General features: G+C 36.0%; 2 protein-coding genes across 2 annotated transcripts; both read left to right on the forward strand.

Moving 5' to 3' along the window:
- The first annotated feature begins 1,131 nt into the window (after positions 1 to 1,131).
- On the forward strand, positions 1,132 to 2,560 carry LOC132176638 (uncharacterized). Its single transcript, XM_059588901.1, has 2 exons — positions 1,132 to 1,496; positions 2,009 to 2,560. Exons 1-2 carry the CDS (start codon positions 1,158 to 1,160, stop codon positions 2,513 to 2,515), a joined length of 846 nt encoding a protein of 281 aa, XP_059444884.1. The 5' UTR covers positions 1,132 to 1,157; the 3' UTR covers positions 2,516 to 2,560.
- A 260-nt stretch (positions 2,561 to 2,820) lies between these two features.
- Positions 2,821 to 10,749, forward strand: LOC132175456 (tRNA (guanine(37)-N1)-methyltransferase 1). The gene is made up of 9 exons (XM_059587408.1): positions 2,821 to 3,704; positions 5,177 to 5,275; positions 5,815 to 5,934; positions 6,096 to 6,262; positions 7,802 to 7,872; positions 8,882 to 9,024; positions 9,720 to 9,831; positions 10,066 to 10,178; positions 10,455 to 10,749. The coding sequence occupies exons 1-9, from the start codon at positions 2,856 to 2,858 to the stop codon at positions 10,596 to 10,598; spliced, it is 1,818 nt and encodes a 605-aa protein (XP_059443391.1). The 5' UTR covers positions 2,821 to 2,855; the 3' UTR covers positions 10,599 to 10,749.
- Positions 10,750 to 14,927: the final 4,178 nt, after the last annotated feature.

Raw genomic sequence — 14,927 nt, forward strand, 5'->3', positions numbered from 1 at the left:
AAATAAAAAACAAAAATACCCATAGAAAGCTCTTCAAATGTTAACTATATCGCCTGACCATATATATAAGTAAATTAAAAAATAAAAAATAAAAATATCGTGGTTGACTATGCACAATAACAATAAAATAATAGAATCTACATATAAGAAATATCATGAGTATTTTAAAGATGTTATAATATTAGGAAAAACTTCACTAAGAACTTCTAACCTATTATGCGATTTGAAAAGACCCTTGAAAATTTAAAATTTTTTCAATTTCACCCTTCCGAACTTTTAATTTGATACAATTTATCAATCCGTCAGTTTTTAGATGTTAAAAGTAATGAAATGACTTTTATCATTCTGAAATTTTTATAAAATTTTAAATTTACCCCTAATTTCAAATTGAAAATTTAAAGACAAAAACAAAAATTGAAAAGTAATTTGGTTTTTTTAGTGGTTTCCGTTGGAGTTTAATGGAAAAAATTGACGAAAAGTCAAGTGTATCAAATTGAAAGTTCAAGGGGTGAAACTGAGAGTTTTTAAAATTTGTGAGTTTTCTCAAAACGCGTGGTAGTTCAAAAGTCTTAAATGAAATTATCCCATAATATTACTATAATTAACATGTTTCCATCTATCCGTACAATAACAAATATAAGAATTTTGATTGTTAATGCTCTATAGATCATATTTTTTTTGTTATTTATTTATTTTAAATGTTTCTGATTTGATATAAGAATAAAAAAAGTTGTTGGTCTTTTAAAAATGTTTTAAATTATTTGTCAATTTTTTTTAATAAAAAAAGAAAAATGTTTTTAGAGGATGGCTACTAATCATAAATCCACTTTTCCAATAGAAGAACAGTACCCACTGTTAGTCACCACCCTTTAAATAATTATTTTTTAGAACACTTTGCCGGGGTAGTTTTTAAACGGAGCAAGAGGGTAAACGAAGCGCGGCATAGCCGGCCATTGGATGAAAACCAAGCGCCCCTCCCATTATATAAATCGCACACTCAACACAGACGTCAACGCAAACACAAGCGCAAGACATTTTTCCTCCTCGTTTTCTCAGGATCCTTAAACCCACCATTCTCGGTAAACAAACACCCCTCTGAATCCTCGCAACCACCACCACCACCACCACCACCCCAGTTCATTCGAATCCATACCCTCATGGAATCCAACAACGCCAGATTAAAAAACAAGAACAAAAAGAATAACGAGTACAAGAATCGCAAAATGAACAGAAAGAGTGGGCTCTTTCTGTGCTTTAGACCGGCCACCATGGACGGTCCGGTTAAAAGGTTGCCGTGTCCGGACGGACCGAGCAAACCGGCTTTCACTTACTCCGCTCATGTGGGAGGGAAGGAGGGCATGGTGTTCCCGAAGATATTGCCGTCGGATTTGGCACCGGTTATAAATAAAGAAGAAGGCGACGGTGGCCGGAGAGAGAAAAGCGCTATCTGCAAGCTATTGAGGGTTTTGAAAGCGGTTTTGCCAAGGACGTCCTTGGTTAGTAATTTGATTGTAATATTTTCTCTGTTTATTTATTGTTTTGGTTTTTGGGTGATCATGATTTACTCTGTTTATGAATTTTTATTCTCTCTGTTTCTGCGCTTTCTTGATTATATTGTTGTTTTCAGACTTTCCACTTTGCATAAAAGAGAAGACCCATAATCCATAATATACACTTGACCACAGAAATGTTCGCTTTCTGTTTGTTTTTTGAAACTAATTGATCATTATGTAATCAATTTTCAAACTGAAATACAAGTTTTGTACGCTAATTTGATGTTAGCTTGACTTAGACTAGTTGATTTATTATATTATTTCTTTCTTCGTTTGGATTTAGTTGATTGATCAATACGTTGTGTGATACCAACTGCTTGATACACACACACACACACACACATATATAGATATATACTTAATTTATTTCCTTGCCAATCCCATTCCATACGTTTTGTTGTAATCTTCTTTCCTGCTATTTGTGAAACTGATATTAATCCATACATTGTCTTCAGCGGCGGGCGAAGAGGAAGAGGAGCAGTGAAAGAAATCTTGGACAAAGCAGCTCTTTACGGTTAGAGACATCGAACTCGATGAAGGAATACCTGGCGTCGAATAAACAAAATAATTTGTCCGATGATGAAAAACTCAGAGTTAATTCCCGTTGTCATTCTGCACCCTTCACTTCAACGGGCCCTTCGCGTTCTTTGCCCAGAAGAGGCGACTCGTTTAGATCAAATTCAGCAGGGCCTGAACAGAGACAGCAGGATACTGCCGAAAAGCACGGAAATGGAGGTTATGGTTCTAATGGCGGGCAGTATTACTGTTTGCTTGTTATTTGTCTTTTGGTTTTGGTTTTTTGGGGCAAGATTGTTGCTATTTTTTGTACTTCAACGTGGTTTTACTTGGTTCCTCGGAGCACCAGATACGTATCTCCACAAGATGGGAAGGAGTTTTCAGGGATTGCCTTTGAGAAGTATAAGCAGAAGGTCATCATGGAAGGACGTGTAAATCATTTTTGAGTTGGTGATATGGCAAGCGTAATAAAGCATAATCGATTTTATTTATTTATTTTTTATTTATAAATATGTTTCTAAAAATGTTTGTGGTGTACGATGATTAGGGACTAATAGATTCATGAGATATTACCGTTTTGTGATAAATAATTACTGAATAAAAAGGACATAAATTTTAAGATAATACAAAAAGGACATGAATTTTCCTTAATAAACCCGATTAACTTTACTGAAATTGTTAATCAAACTATTTTTAACGATGCCACACCTTAAACCCTGGATAAACCCTCCGTCACACCCGCAACGTTTCATTTCATTTCAATCCCAAAAGTCATTCACAGCAAACATGGTCGTCACCAGGCTCTTCCTCAGAATTCACTCTCTTCCCCTCACCACACTCCCTCCAACACTCATCTTCCCCAAATTGCCCCCCCTCACAGTCTGTCTCTGCTACTCCACCACCACCCAAGCCCTAACCCAAACCCGAATTCATGACCCGGTCCTCTCTTACGGACCCTCCCTCCACAAAGGAACCAAACCGCAACCCGAACATCAACAACAAGAGCAACGAGATGACATAATCGACGAACAAAGCTTCACACGGGTCTTCGACCTCGCGGCGCTTCGTGTCCCCGCAAAAGACTGCTTTGCTCTCGAGAGTCGACTCCGAGGCCACCTCTTGAACTGGCCTCGCATTCGCAATATTGCCCGAGTCCCCGGCGATGAGGTCGACCCGGAGGTCATAGATCTATTAGGACGCCAAGGCCAAGGTTTAAGCACTGAAGAAGAAGAAGAAGAAGGAAATCTAGTCTCGTTGGAACGAAGAATTTACGGAAAAGCGGAGGGCGACGGCGACGTTTTGAGCCCGGTGTTGTACAGGGATAAGCTGGCCAGGACGTTTAATTCGCGAGGGTATGTGAGATTTAGGAATTTGGCGAGGATTTCGAGGCCGAATAGGAAGAAGAAGAGGAAGGAGGAGGAGGAGGAGATGGGTGGGGGCAATAAGGGAATTGGGAAGAATGAGACTGCTTTGGTGGAGGTTGTGGAGGGAGAGGAGGAAGGGGAGGAATTGAAGGGTTTGTTGGGGGATGAGTTTAAGGGGAAGACGAGGAAGTGGAAGGGTTCGACGAGGTTGTTGCTTTTGGACGAGCGGTATGCGGCGAGGGACGTGGAGGACTTGCCAGAGGCAATCAAGGTTAAAAGGCTGTTCCCAACACTTTGATACTCTGTGAGTTCATTGGAAGATTTTTCTGAGATTTTTCTTTGCTTTGTGCTGTATGGATTGGTATCGACTATCGATAGTGTTTCCTGGTGTTAGATATTATATTTGCGTCTTGATTGGAACAGGCTCTTTACAGCTCTTAATATAAGATTTGTTGATGATCTTGTATAGCATCTGTTACGGCATTGGTTGCACATTGCTAAGACAACATTTTTGGCTACCAAGAGTAACTAAATATGTCGTGGTGCATTTCATGACCTTGAGTTTAGGCAGGCTGCTTATGTAATGAGAAGGCAAAATTTGATATCAAGGCATAACTAAATGTGTCTGCTTATAATAATACTTCTTGCACCTGGAGAGTTCTCTCTCTAGGTTCCTGAGCCTCAAGCAACGTCTTCATTTTTATTGCAACTCTAAGCCTTCATTTATTGATACTAGTCAGGCATTTTAAGTAGTCAGGCATTTTAAGTGTAAATGATGGCATCCCAAGATTTTTGACACTATCTAAATGGTCGGAGTTTCAAATTGCCATGGTACAACCATTAGTGTCATATTTGCCAAAGATATCTCATGGTATTTTGATAACGAGTGGAAGTGTAGGTTTCTTGGTAGAACTTGAGCCCCCCCGCCCCCCAGGGCACCCTTTTGACATGAGGGAGAGCTATTTATCTAGGCTTTGGCACGTCACATTTCTAGTCCTGATTGGTGAGCTCTCGGGAAGTGTAGTGAGGTTTCTTCATTATCTTGGTTACAATTTTGGCTATGGGCACCAAGCTTAACTGTGGTTGGGGTAGTTGATCTTCACAACCAGTGCATATCATGCAGCTCTGTTAGTGCACTTATATTGTACTGCAATCAATGTTTGGGTTTGTTCAAACATTATTTCCATAGTATGCCACTATGGTGGAACTTATGTGTCGACTTTCTTTGCTAAAGTCACCAGTAGCATGGTATCCATCAAGGTTAACTTGTCAAGTTTCCATAGCATGGTGCTATGATGGAAGATACATGTCTACCTTCTTTGCTAAAATTCGCATTAGAAATCCTCTTGTTCTTCTTCTTCTCCTTCTCCTTCTCCTTTCACTTCTTAATGATTGAGTTTGCTCGGCTATGAGGCTACCACTTTCTCAAATCTACCTTATTTTCAAAGCAGCCACTGTACCCAATCGGAAGTGTTAGTCTCAAGTTACAAACTTGTCTTAGTCCTTGTGACCTTAGGTATGGAGACAGTGGCCCTTTCCTTCTTATATAGCTTGTTTCCTTTCTTATTTATTTATCAACTTATTTTAATCTCTCTGGTTTATTTTTCTATGGAAATCCATGTTCTGCACAAACATCTTACCTTGTTTCGGATGAACATCTCATATATTCTTGTTTTTATGGAAGGGTTTGTACGCAAGCTACTTTTTTCATCTATTTAATTAATATTCTCATCGAATTATCAGGCTGTATTGAAAGAAGATATGGAGGAAAGTACAGAATCAGCTTTTGAGCTCGTTAGATGCACGCTGACATTGTTTTATGATTACTGGCAGATGAATGAGGTAAATGACACAAAGGGCATCCAACAACTATGATTACTGGCTAGGTGACATCTTTAAGTAAACTATGCTCTGAACCTTCTAGATGTGAAGCATTTGAAGACCAAGAACTGGACACTTTACTTTGTTCTTTGACATATGAGATGATAGATGGAGAGAAGAGGCCTTCATTTACCTGAAGTATTCGCTGATAATTTTTCTTAACTGCTTTATTGGAAATGACAGTACACAAATAATACGTAAAATTAATATTCTGATTGTCACTTGACCTTTTTATGCACAAGAATGCAGGTTGACATGTCTCCCCATTTTAGTAGTAGACCCATATGGCCATATACATTGTTTCACATATTTCTCTGAAGAGTAGAGCCTTATCACACATCTAGATAGGTGGCCTCTGTATCTTTTTAAGCTCACTCTCTTGTTTAGGGCATAGACTATTGATTAGGTATTAGTATTCATATATTATGGGGATTTGCCACACTGAAATTGCTGAAAGTTTGCAGAATCAATGGATATTCAGGTCCTGTATGTTCTTGCAGATATTGGAGGGCTTGCTACCAAAGGGTATAATAGTTCCATCAGCTTTTGAAACAGTTGGGCATATTATTCACCTGAACCTGAAGGAAGAACATCTACCGTACAAGAATCTTATAGCAAAGGTGCTTTTTTTGGGAATTTCTGTTTTACTATTTTGACAATTAAAAAGTGATTTTATATCTATCATTTAAAAAATAAATAAATAAATAAAAGAAAAGGAAAGAAAAGAAACGAGAAGTGAATTTACTGTCACTTCACAGAAGAAGGCTGTTTTCGTTTTCAGGTTGTTCTGGACAAAAATAAGCCAAAGATACAGACAGTTGTCAACAAGATTGAAGCCATTCATAATGACTACAGAACAATGCAGCTGGAAGTTTTAGCTGGAAACCACTCTCTTGTGACAACAGTAGTTGAGAATGGAATGCGATTTCATGTTGATTTAACAACAGTGTATGTTTCCCTTTGACTGCAAGCTTTATGGGAGAAGTCCATTAAAGTTGGTGAATGCTTGCCAATGTCATGCTATGATTCCAATTATTTGCTTCTGGTAAAGCTGCAAGCCTACCCTTGCAAAGTTCTAGTGCAGCAGTATACATTTCGGATGTGCCAAACTCTGATTGAATATTGAGTTGCATCTCCATTTTTTTTTCTTCCCTTTAGGTTTCTTTTCTGGACACCTATGAATCTTCAATCAATTCTGACACACATTTTGTGTGATTGTAATCCAGAAAAAAACTTCTTATAGCCTTAAAATCGATTTTTAGCTGCATTTATTTGGAAGCAATAAGCCCTAAAGGTAATATTTTGGAAATACAAGATACAGCAAGTTTCCAACCATAAAATTGTTACAGCCTTCGATTGACCTCTTAGGGTGAATTAGCAATTCATAAATAACTATATCTATTAATTTGAACAATAAAATCCATCTTCACCTTCTATCTAAAAGGTTGCCTCAAGAGAATAATGGCAGCCAGTATTAAATCTTTCTAGCTCATGCATTTGTTGATCACAAGTTAATTTGGGCATGTGAGTTAGATACACAGTTCACGCTTAGCACTATTGACCTTGAGTGAAACTTACAAGAAACACTCAGTAGTTCCTTCTCCTGGTAGTGTCTGGCCATTGATCATAGGCATTGGATAAAATAGTTGGAATCATGATATTGTAGCCAGGGAATTGAGTGGCATGGTATACATGAATGTAGGAGTTGCTCCTTATTGGTTATATTGGAAGTTCATAGCTAGAGTTGGTTTCAACTCTGTTCAAGTTTGACTTATTGGGTAGTTTGATTTCAGTAATGATAATATCATGAAGACAAACAAAAAGAAATACTTGCCTTTTTGTGTATTCGAGCTATACAACCCTTCTCATCCAACAAGAAAAAAAGAGAAAACTGAAAAAATTGTTTTGGCATTTGGAATTAGGATGTGATATTCTGACTAAGGAAAATAGTCATCAACTAGACAGATTATGTGAGTTTAACACCATAAGGTGGTTGCTTTTTTCTGTTTGCTTCAGTTAATTTCTATTGGAGTCAGATGAAGGTCTTTGACTTTGTAAAAGTCTTATGCCTTTGGATAGAAAAATAGGGAAATAAAAATCTAGTCTATTATTATGTCTTTGGATACACAACACGCTCAATATGCTATAGCCTGGTTTGACATTCTATCTATTGGGTGGGAATAAATTTGATATTCTGTTTTCTAGAATAATCCCTATGATTCGTTTTTATCAAGGAGAGCAGCTTTTGTATCCCCTTTTGTGCTTAATTTTCATGATTTCCTTGATCTTTTTTCTCCTTCTAGCTAGATGCTTTCTCTTGTATACTTCTTGTGTTCCTAAGGACGTCTTATGTTTTTTATATACATCTTGATTACTTATAAAAAAAATTGTTTTGTCAAGCTTACTATAAGGATTTACAGAAAGGAAAAGAATTAAGGCAGCAACTGAATAACAGTGGCTTCTGGATGGTTTTTCTCTTTTATGCAGGTATTGGAATTCAAGGCTTGCTACCGAAAGACAAAGGCTTCTGAATGGCTTTACTCACCATGATGTTGTTTGTATGTTTGTGTCTTGGCCCCTTCTTTTTTTTTTTTTCTGTTTTCTGGATAAGTAAATAATATTTTATAAAATAAAGGAGAATGCTCTAGTTCACAGGAAATATACTAAAGCAACTCCTAAAGAAATGCAATCTGAAAGTTAAAAGATCAACCAAATTCTAGTTAAGAAGTGAAATAAACATTACCTGGCACAGACATCAAATCATGCAAAGTTTTCAAGAGTAAAGATTTAATTGAAATCAACACGAGTTTGATCTGTTCAAAAGTCTGACTATATCTTCTCTTACAATTTATTCACATGAGTAGAATAGACTTCCAGATTTTATTAGTCTCGTAATGATCATGTTTTTCTTGTCAATAAGCAAACAGATCAATAGCCATACTTGGCATCACGGGAGATAATAGTCCTGCATATTGTTGTTGCACTCCACTACCTGAGCCTTCTAAAATGACTATCTGTGTTTGCATTATGTTTGTAGATTTTGCTTGAGGTTGTGTGGATATCACTTCTGTTTTTTGCTGTCATGTATGACCATTAGGTTAGAGTAAGGAGGATTCCCAAAAGCTTTGAGAGTAATATGCTTTCTCAAATTACAGGAAAGAAACACAAGAAGAAAAAAAATCAGCGTATGGTGAAGCAGGAGTACATGAGTGCGTATTACTATTAGTGCTATAGAATAAAAAGAGAAGAATCTTTTTTTTAAAAAAAAAATTGCCTTCATTTTCAGGTTTTGTTTCGGAGTAGTGGTCATTAATTGGCATTGTTTGTGTTCAAGTCTTGGTAAAACACTTTCTGCTTCTTGCACTTGTCATGAGCCCTTGTAAATTTATGAACGCATGAAAAGAGGTTCATGAAGCTAAAGCAAAGTGCCGATAGAGCTAGCTTTTTAGTTTTTATGTTAGGTGATCTTATCTTGTTTCGAACTTTCCACATACTTTTTATGTCTCCAATGCTGTCATAAAACCATCGTGCTTACCTGTGTATGGTTGTCTTTTATGCAATTGACAGGCGATGTTTTCTCTGGGGTTGGTCCACTAGCTGTATCGGCTGCAAAGATAGTAAAACGTGTTTATGCTAATGATCTGAACCCATATGCGGTTGAATATTTAGAAAGGAATTGTGTGCTCAACAAAGTTGAGAAGAAACTTGAGGTATGTGACTGACTTGTTGCCGTATTAGTATTTAGTGGCAGTTGCTTTTCTCTTCTAGTTTGACTGTATAGGGCGGGAGAGGGGGGAGGAGGATTTCTTTGTGGTATGTAAATAATCAAGACAGTGTGGGCAGATGAGAATAATTCCTCTCAGAATATTGATAAGTTAGACACTCAGTATGACACAGGATTTTTTTTTTAATAGTAAGTTACACATGCACCTTTGGGATTTGAACCCACAACCTCACCGTCCACCTTGCTACAAAGGAGAAAGTACCATTTAAGCTAAAGCTCATTGGTTTCTACTCATTGGATTGTTAAGCATCTCTCTTAGTAAGCATGAATAAGAGAAGATTCATTTGTCAGAGATATTCTTGGAGGCTTCTTCTTTTGATAAATAATCGAGATATCATTAAAAGCATACGGCATCTTATGTATATAGTAAGTATACAAGATAAGCCACTTATCTAGTAGGGGCAACAAGTATATATTCTTGAAGGTTTCTTGAACAGTTGATAAAGTCAAAAGGATGAATAAACCTATTTGCAAAATGTATCCCGCAAGATCTTTCGCTTCAATTCATACCCATTTATGTGGCATTAATACAGAGATACATTGCCTAGGCGTTTTACAGTATTAGTTTTCTTATGAATGGTGTTGTATGCTTCTTCTTATGGACCCTGTTTCTCTTCCCAGGTCTTTAACATGGACGGGAGGAGGTTCATCCAGGCCATATTTGCAAGTGAGAAAGCTAAGCGCATCACACAAGTGGTTATGAATCTGCCAAATGATGCTGCAGAGTATCTAGGTACGCTAATTTTATGAACGAACTTCATCTCATTCTTTTTTCCTTTTATGAGTAAATATCATATTGTAAATGGTCATTAGATTGGGGTATTACTAGTGCTATTGTGCAGTCTATAAAAATGATCAGCGGAGTTGAAATCTATTAAGTTTATCAAGTTAGTATTTTGGACCAATTCTGTTGTAAAATATTTGATTCATCCTCTTTGTATGTGAATGTTTTTGCCTCGATGAACAGATGCATTCAGGGGAATATTCAGACATAGACCGAAGAATGGAGATTTCACGTTCCCAATGATCCATGTTTATGGATTCTCTAAAGCTCAAGATCCAGAGTTTGACTTTCATGAGGTCTGTTCTGAAATTTCACACAACATGCATGTGTTATTTGCTTGGCTAATTGAACAAAATCCAGGCTGTTTGTTTGAAATATGAGTACGTCTACTTAGTAGACTGTTATACGACTGCCATACAACTTATTGATGTAATAGTCAAAATTAGGATGATGTGGCCGATCTTCACTGTCACATCATCCTAATTTTATGGCAATCGTATAGTAATCTACTAAATAGTATTAGTTTTGAAATATATCTTCCCTCATCCTTTTCTGTAATAATTTTAATTCAGCGAATAAGAATTGCATTGAAAGAGATGGCAGTTGATGTAGAAATGCGAAGAGTACGCCTTGTTGCGCCAGGAAAATATATGCTATGCGCATCATTTGTCCTCCCTGAAACGGTAGCATTTGCAGATAGTGAACTAGATGTGTAAAAAGCTGAGGGTAGGCTGTACCCAAATTTTGTATTGTAATGTGTAGTAATTTCTTCAAACATCAATTATAAAATCGATATTTTCAAATGCATTTTTATATGGACTCTCTATTTATAGATATATATGCATTTTTATATGGAGTAGTTAATTTATGTAGTCATTTTGCCAATGTTCATAATGTTATTGGTTGTACTCGTCTTATTATTGGAAAAAAAATGCCAGTGAAATCGTTTGGCGAGCAGAGAATGCCAAAAGAGAGAAATTTGAGAAACCTAACTCTATGCCAAAAGTTAAAAAGAAGTTACGTTTGGGCCTAAAAGGGTATCTACAACAATTATCATGTTTCACTGAGCTCTTTTGGACAAGTTCCCTCCACAGCAAAGAAAGGAACATTTTCTGATTCTCAACCTGGCAATTGTTTTGACTTTTTTTTATCACTTGATCTCTAGATAACTGAGAGAGTGCTGACAAAGCATCCACGTAGGTCCATGATGAATAATACTAAAAGGAAGATTTTGGTGTTTTTTGTGAAGGTGATTTGACTTTTAAATTTACCATTAGATCAAAATTTTATAACAATTTATTATAAATCTAACGATAATTTTAAAAGTTACCCCACTCTTACGTAAACAAGAGAGAAAAAAAGTATTTCTTCTACTATTACTCTAAATTGATTGGTTGCTTGATAACTAGCTTCTAGGCATTTTAGATTGAGGAGTTTATATTCCAGTAGCATAACAGGTGATTGCCGGCTCTGCTACATCTGTAAAGTTGACTTACGAGCTGGTAGAAATAAATATGAATATTATTTGGTGATTTGGTGCATTATGCTACCGCAACCAATACAGCAAATAGTAGTAGCCTACAAACTGGGGTGCCAATTTTCAACACAATCCATCAATTCGACACGAATTCAATACGAAATTAGTAGGCTTTGATCCGTTTAATTAAATGGATCAAGTAAGAGTTTTCTTACATAATTTTATACATATATCTCGACACGGCCGAAATCCAACTTGCGACACTAAGGTTTACAATTTTTGACAAAACTCACGAACATGAAATGAACTTAACATAAAATTAAAGAATTAAGGTTAAGATGTCCGACATGTTTAATTAAATAAGTCAAATATATTATAGTTTACTTATATATCTTATATCCATATCTCGACACGACCTGATATGCAAACACTAGTCACCACCACCCAATAGTAATTCCTGTAAGCATTATAATTGTTATATATACTCTTAACACACTAGCAGAAGAGAACAAAAGCAGGAAAAAAAGAAAAGAAAGAAAGAAGGTAAATGTCAAATATATGGCACAGGAGTGGCAAGTTGAATCTCATAAAAAATAATAATAATAATAATAAAAAGTCCAAATTTCATATTGCACTATTGCAGGGTGGGTTGTGATCTATCCTTCACCCAGACACCTCACAGACATCGAGACATATCTCGCTTTAATGTCTGAGTCTCTGTTTTGTATTGTTTGTGTGCAGTACAAACACAACTAATCAATGACAGCGACCTCTTCCTGAATCAAAAAACCAATGTGTACATAAATGCCATAGACACTGGCTTTTGTCCTCAGATTTTCGTACTCAGATTTTGTCCTCTTTGGACGGCCCAGATTTATCCCCAACATTTGCATGCTGCTCATCATGTCCTTCCTATAAATCTTACTGTAAAAACACGTACTATGTATGCATCTGTTTTGCCCCCACATGCCACGTCAACAAGAATAGGGTGGGTGGTGGTGGGGGGCAAAATGGTCCATCTGGGTCTGGTGGGTAGGGGCAGAAAGGTAAAAACACGAAGAGTGAGAGAATGAAATTGAAAGAAAATCTCAGTTCAGATTGAGATCTATTATAATAATATCTTTCCTGTGGTCCTTATTTATGACTTAAAAAAAAAAAAAAAAAACATAAATACATGTAAGGGAAGGGGGGGCAGATGATCTTCTGCAACTTTGTGCAAAAATAGGTAGCTCATTCACCAGTTGCATAAAGCCAGAACTAACAGTTACTCTAACAGCTACATTCTTTATAGCAGCCTCTAGGATACACAATTCTAATGCTCACCTGCTCACTGCTCACTCTCCACTCCCATGCCTCCACATTAATTATTACAAAACAATCCTAACCACACATTAACATAATAATGATTTAGGAAATCTTATCGCGACCGAGGTGCTGTTAAAAAAAAAAAAAAGTTCAAAAAACGGTCCAATTGATAATAGTTTTGGGTACTATAATTTTTATCACTATAACCGTTTATAAATTGATGTAACAGTTTGTAATTGGTAAAATTATTAGGAGTGTAGAATAGTGCTAGAGGTACTATAGCTAATATTACAAAGTCATTTACAAATTGATATGGCAGCCTATGATTTGTGAAATAATTAAGCCAAAAATCTTGCTTATTAATTTTTCTTAATTATTTTATCAATTGTGAATTAAAACATTGTAATATCCTAAATATTTTTTTAAGTATATGATTGACAAGTCGAGAATTAACTAATTAAACTTCTCAAAACTCAACCTAAAAAATGAGCGCCAGTTTTGCAGCGTGAGAAATTGTCCATCAGATTTTACACTGTTAAATGGGTGAAAATTAAATGTCTTATTTTTTTTAAGGAAAAAAGTAAGTCACGGACATACTATTTCGAATTGCTTTATTTATTTTTTTGTAATGCGGGAAATTATAAAAAATGAGCTAGCGCGTTGAACAGGCAATGGTGCACCTTTGGAGAAAAATCATTGTAATTTTTTTTTTCTTTTTTGTTTGGCTCATCGTATATAATCGGTAGTTAATGAAAGGTATATTCGCAGCGAAATATGTACATTTATTAGATTTAGTGTCCGTTTGAAGTTATATTTTTGAAATCGCTGTTTTTTAAAATTACAAATGCGTTTGTTAAAATATGTTAAAAATTATTTTTTTTTATATCAAATATTTATTATGCAAAATCGTGATTTTAGTTTAAATTCATTTTTTTTAAAAAAAAAAAAAAGCATTCATAACCTGTTTGTAGAAATAGCAATTTTTTTTTCTTTTCAATTTTAAATTAAGTATTTTTTAAATCGCAATACCAAATACCTCAAATTTTACAATATTTTTTAAAAACGTAAATTATTCTTAAAAAATCGTAATTCTAAACGCACTCTTAATCCATGCCGCCACTTACAACCACTTCTCCTATCTAATAATTTTTTTTATTATTATTTAGTAGATGGTTGCATGCTTTTTACACAAATTAATAATATGATATTAAAAACAAATATTATTATTTAGTAGCCTGCTACGCATTTAATTTGCAAAGATTAGAGTAAAAGATGGTTGAGACAGATTAATTAGCAGTTGGTGATTGGTAAGCCCAAAGCAGAAAATATGGATTCTCACACGTGTGAACTGGTCCCCACGAAAACACACCTGCTAGCCGCATCCCCTGCACCCTCTAGGCATTCCATGCAGGGGGGCAATCTGCTTCCCAGAACCCAAGAATCCGCCGTGTCTGTCCAAACCCAGCAACCCCACAAACCAGCTGCACCGCCAAACCCAAAACCCATCCTCACACGTGTCAACCACCTTACCTTCGCACGTGCCAACCTTTCTTCTCTCTTTTCTTTCAGATCAGCCGCCTATTTTCCCACACACGCATACTTTCTCTCTCGTGTCTCTCCCTCTCCTCGTACCTCACACCCCAATGTTGGTCCCCCATCTGGCACGTACTAGAGGCGGGGTCCACCGGAAGTGGGACCCGTAAAATTAATCTTTTCAGATTCTCTAAGAACAACTTTGCAGGATTTGATAACGAGTAGTGCTGCCATCAGGACCTTTGATTCCTCTTTGATGGTCCAAATCTAGGGAAGATCAATGCCCATCAAGATTCAAGGTAAAGTGGAGCCCAAATGGGTGAGGTGGCAGGCCTTGATCATAAATCATGATGGTCGCGGCATAGTGGCCGGCGCGAGTTCGTACACCCTACACGCCTTGGTTGCTCACACGGTTTGGCTTCATCCAAACACTCCTTTCATTTGATATATATATATATATATATATATATATATATATTTTAAGTATATATTTTTTATTTTTGTAACTGATCATAAAAATTATTATTGAATTTAAAATTTAATAATGATTCCTAATAATAAACATTACCATTAAGTTTTTGTGAAGTGATATTAAAAATTATCATTATATTTAAAATTTAATAGTAATTTATTCAAAACTTAATAGTAATTTTTATTATAACATCAAATAATGTACACATAGAAGCGTGAATGCAAATGTATATAGTATTTATCGACCAAGAAATATGGC

The sequence above is a fragment of the Corylus avellana genome, chromosome ca3, assembly GCF_901000735.1.
Source record: "Corylus avellana chromosome ca3, CavTom2PMs-1.0".
NCBI classification, from domain to species: domain Eukaryota; kingdom Viridiplantae; phylum Streptophyta; class Magnoliopsida; order Fagales; family Betulaceae; genus Corylus; species Corylus avellana.

Excerpts from the sequence above, each read along its gene's own strand:
- LOC132176638 (XM_059588901.1), top strand. The coding sequence starts at position 1,158 with ATGGAATCCAACAACGCCAGATTAAAAAACAAGAACAAAAAGAATAAC. Across the intron at positions 1,497-2,008 it reads TTTTGCCAAGGACGTCCTTG|CGGCGGGCGAAGAGGAAGAG; the intron begins GTTAGTAATTTG and ends CATTGTCTTCAG.
- LOC132175456 (XM_059587408.1), top strand. The coding sequence starts at position 2,856 with ATGGTCGTCACCAGGCTCTTCCTCAGAATTCACTCTCTTCCCCTCACC. Across the intron at positions 6,263-7,801 it reads CATGTTGATTTAACAACAGT|GTATTGGAATTCAAGGCTTG; the intron begins GTATGTTTCCCT and ends TCTTTTATGCAG. Across the intron at positions 9,025-9,719 it reads AAGTTGAGAAGAAACTTGAG|GTCTTTAACATGGACGGGAG; the intron begins GTATGTGACTGA and ends TTCTCTTCCCAG.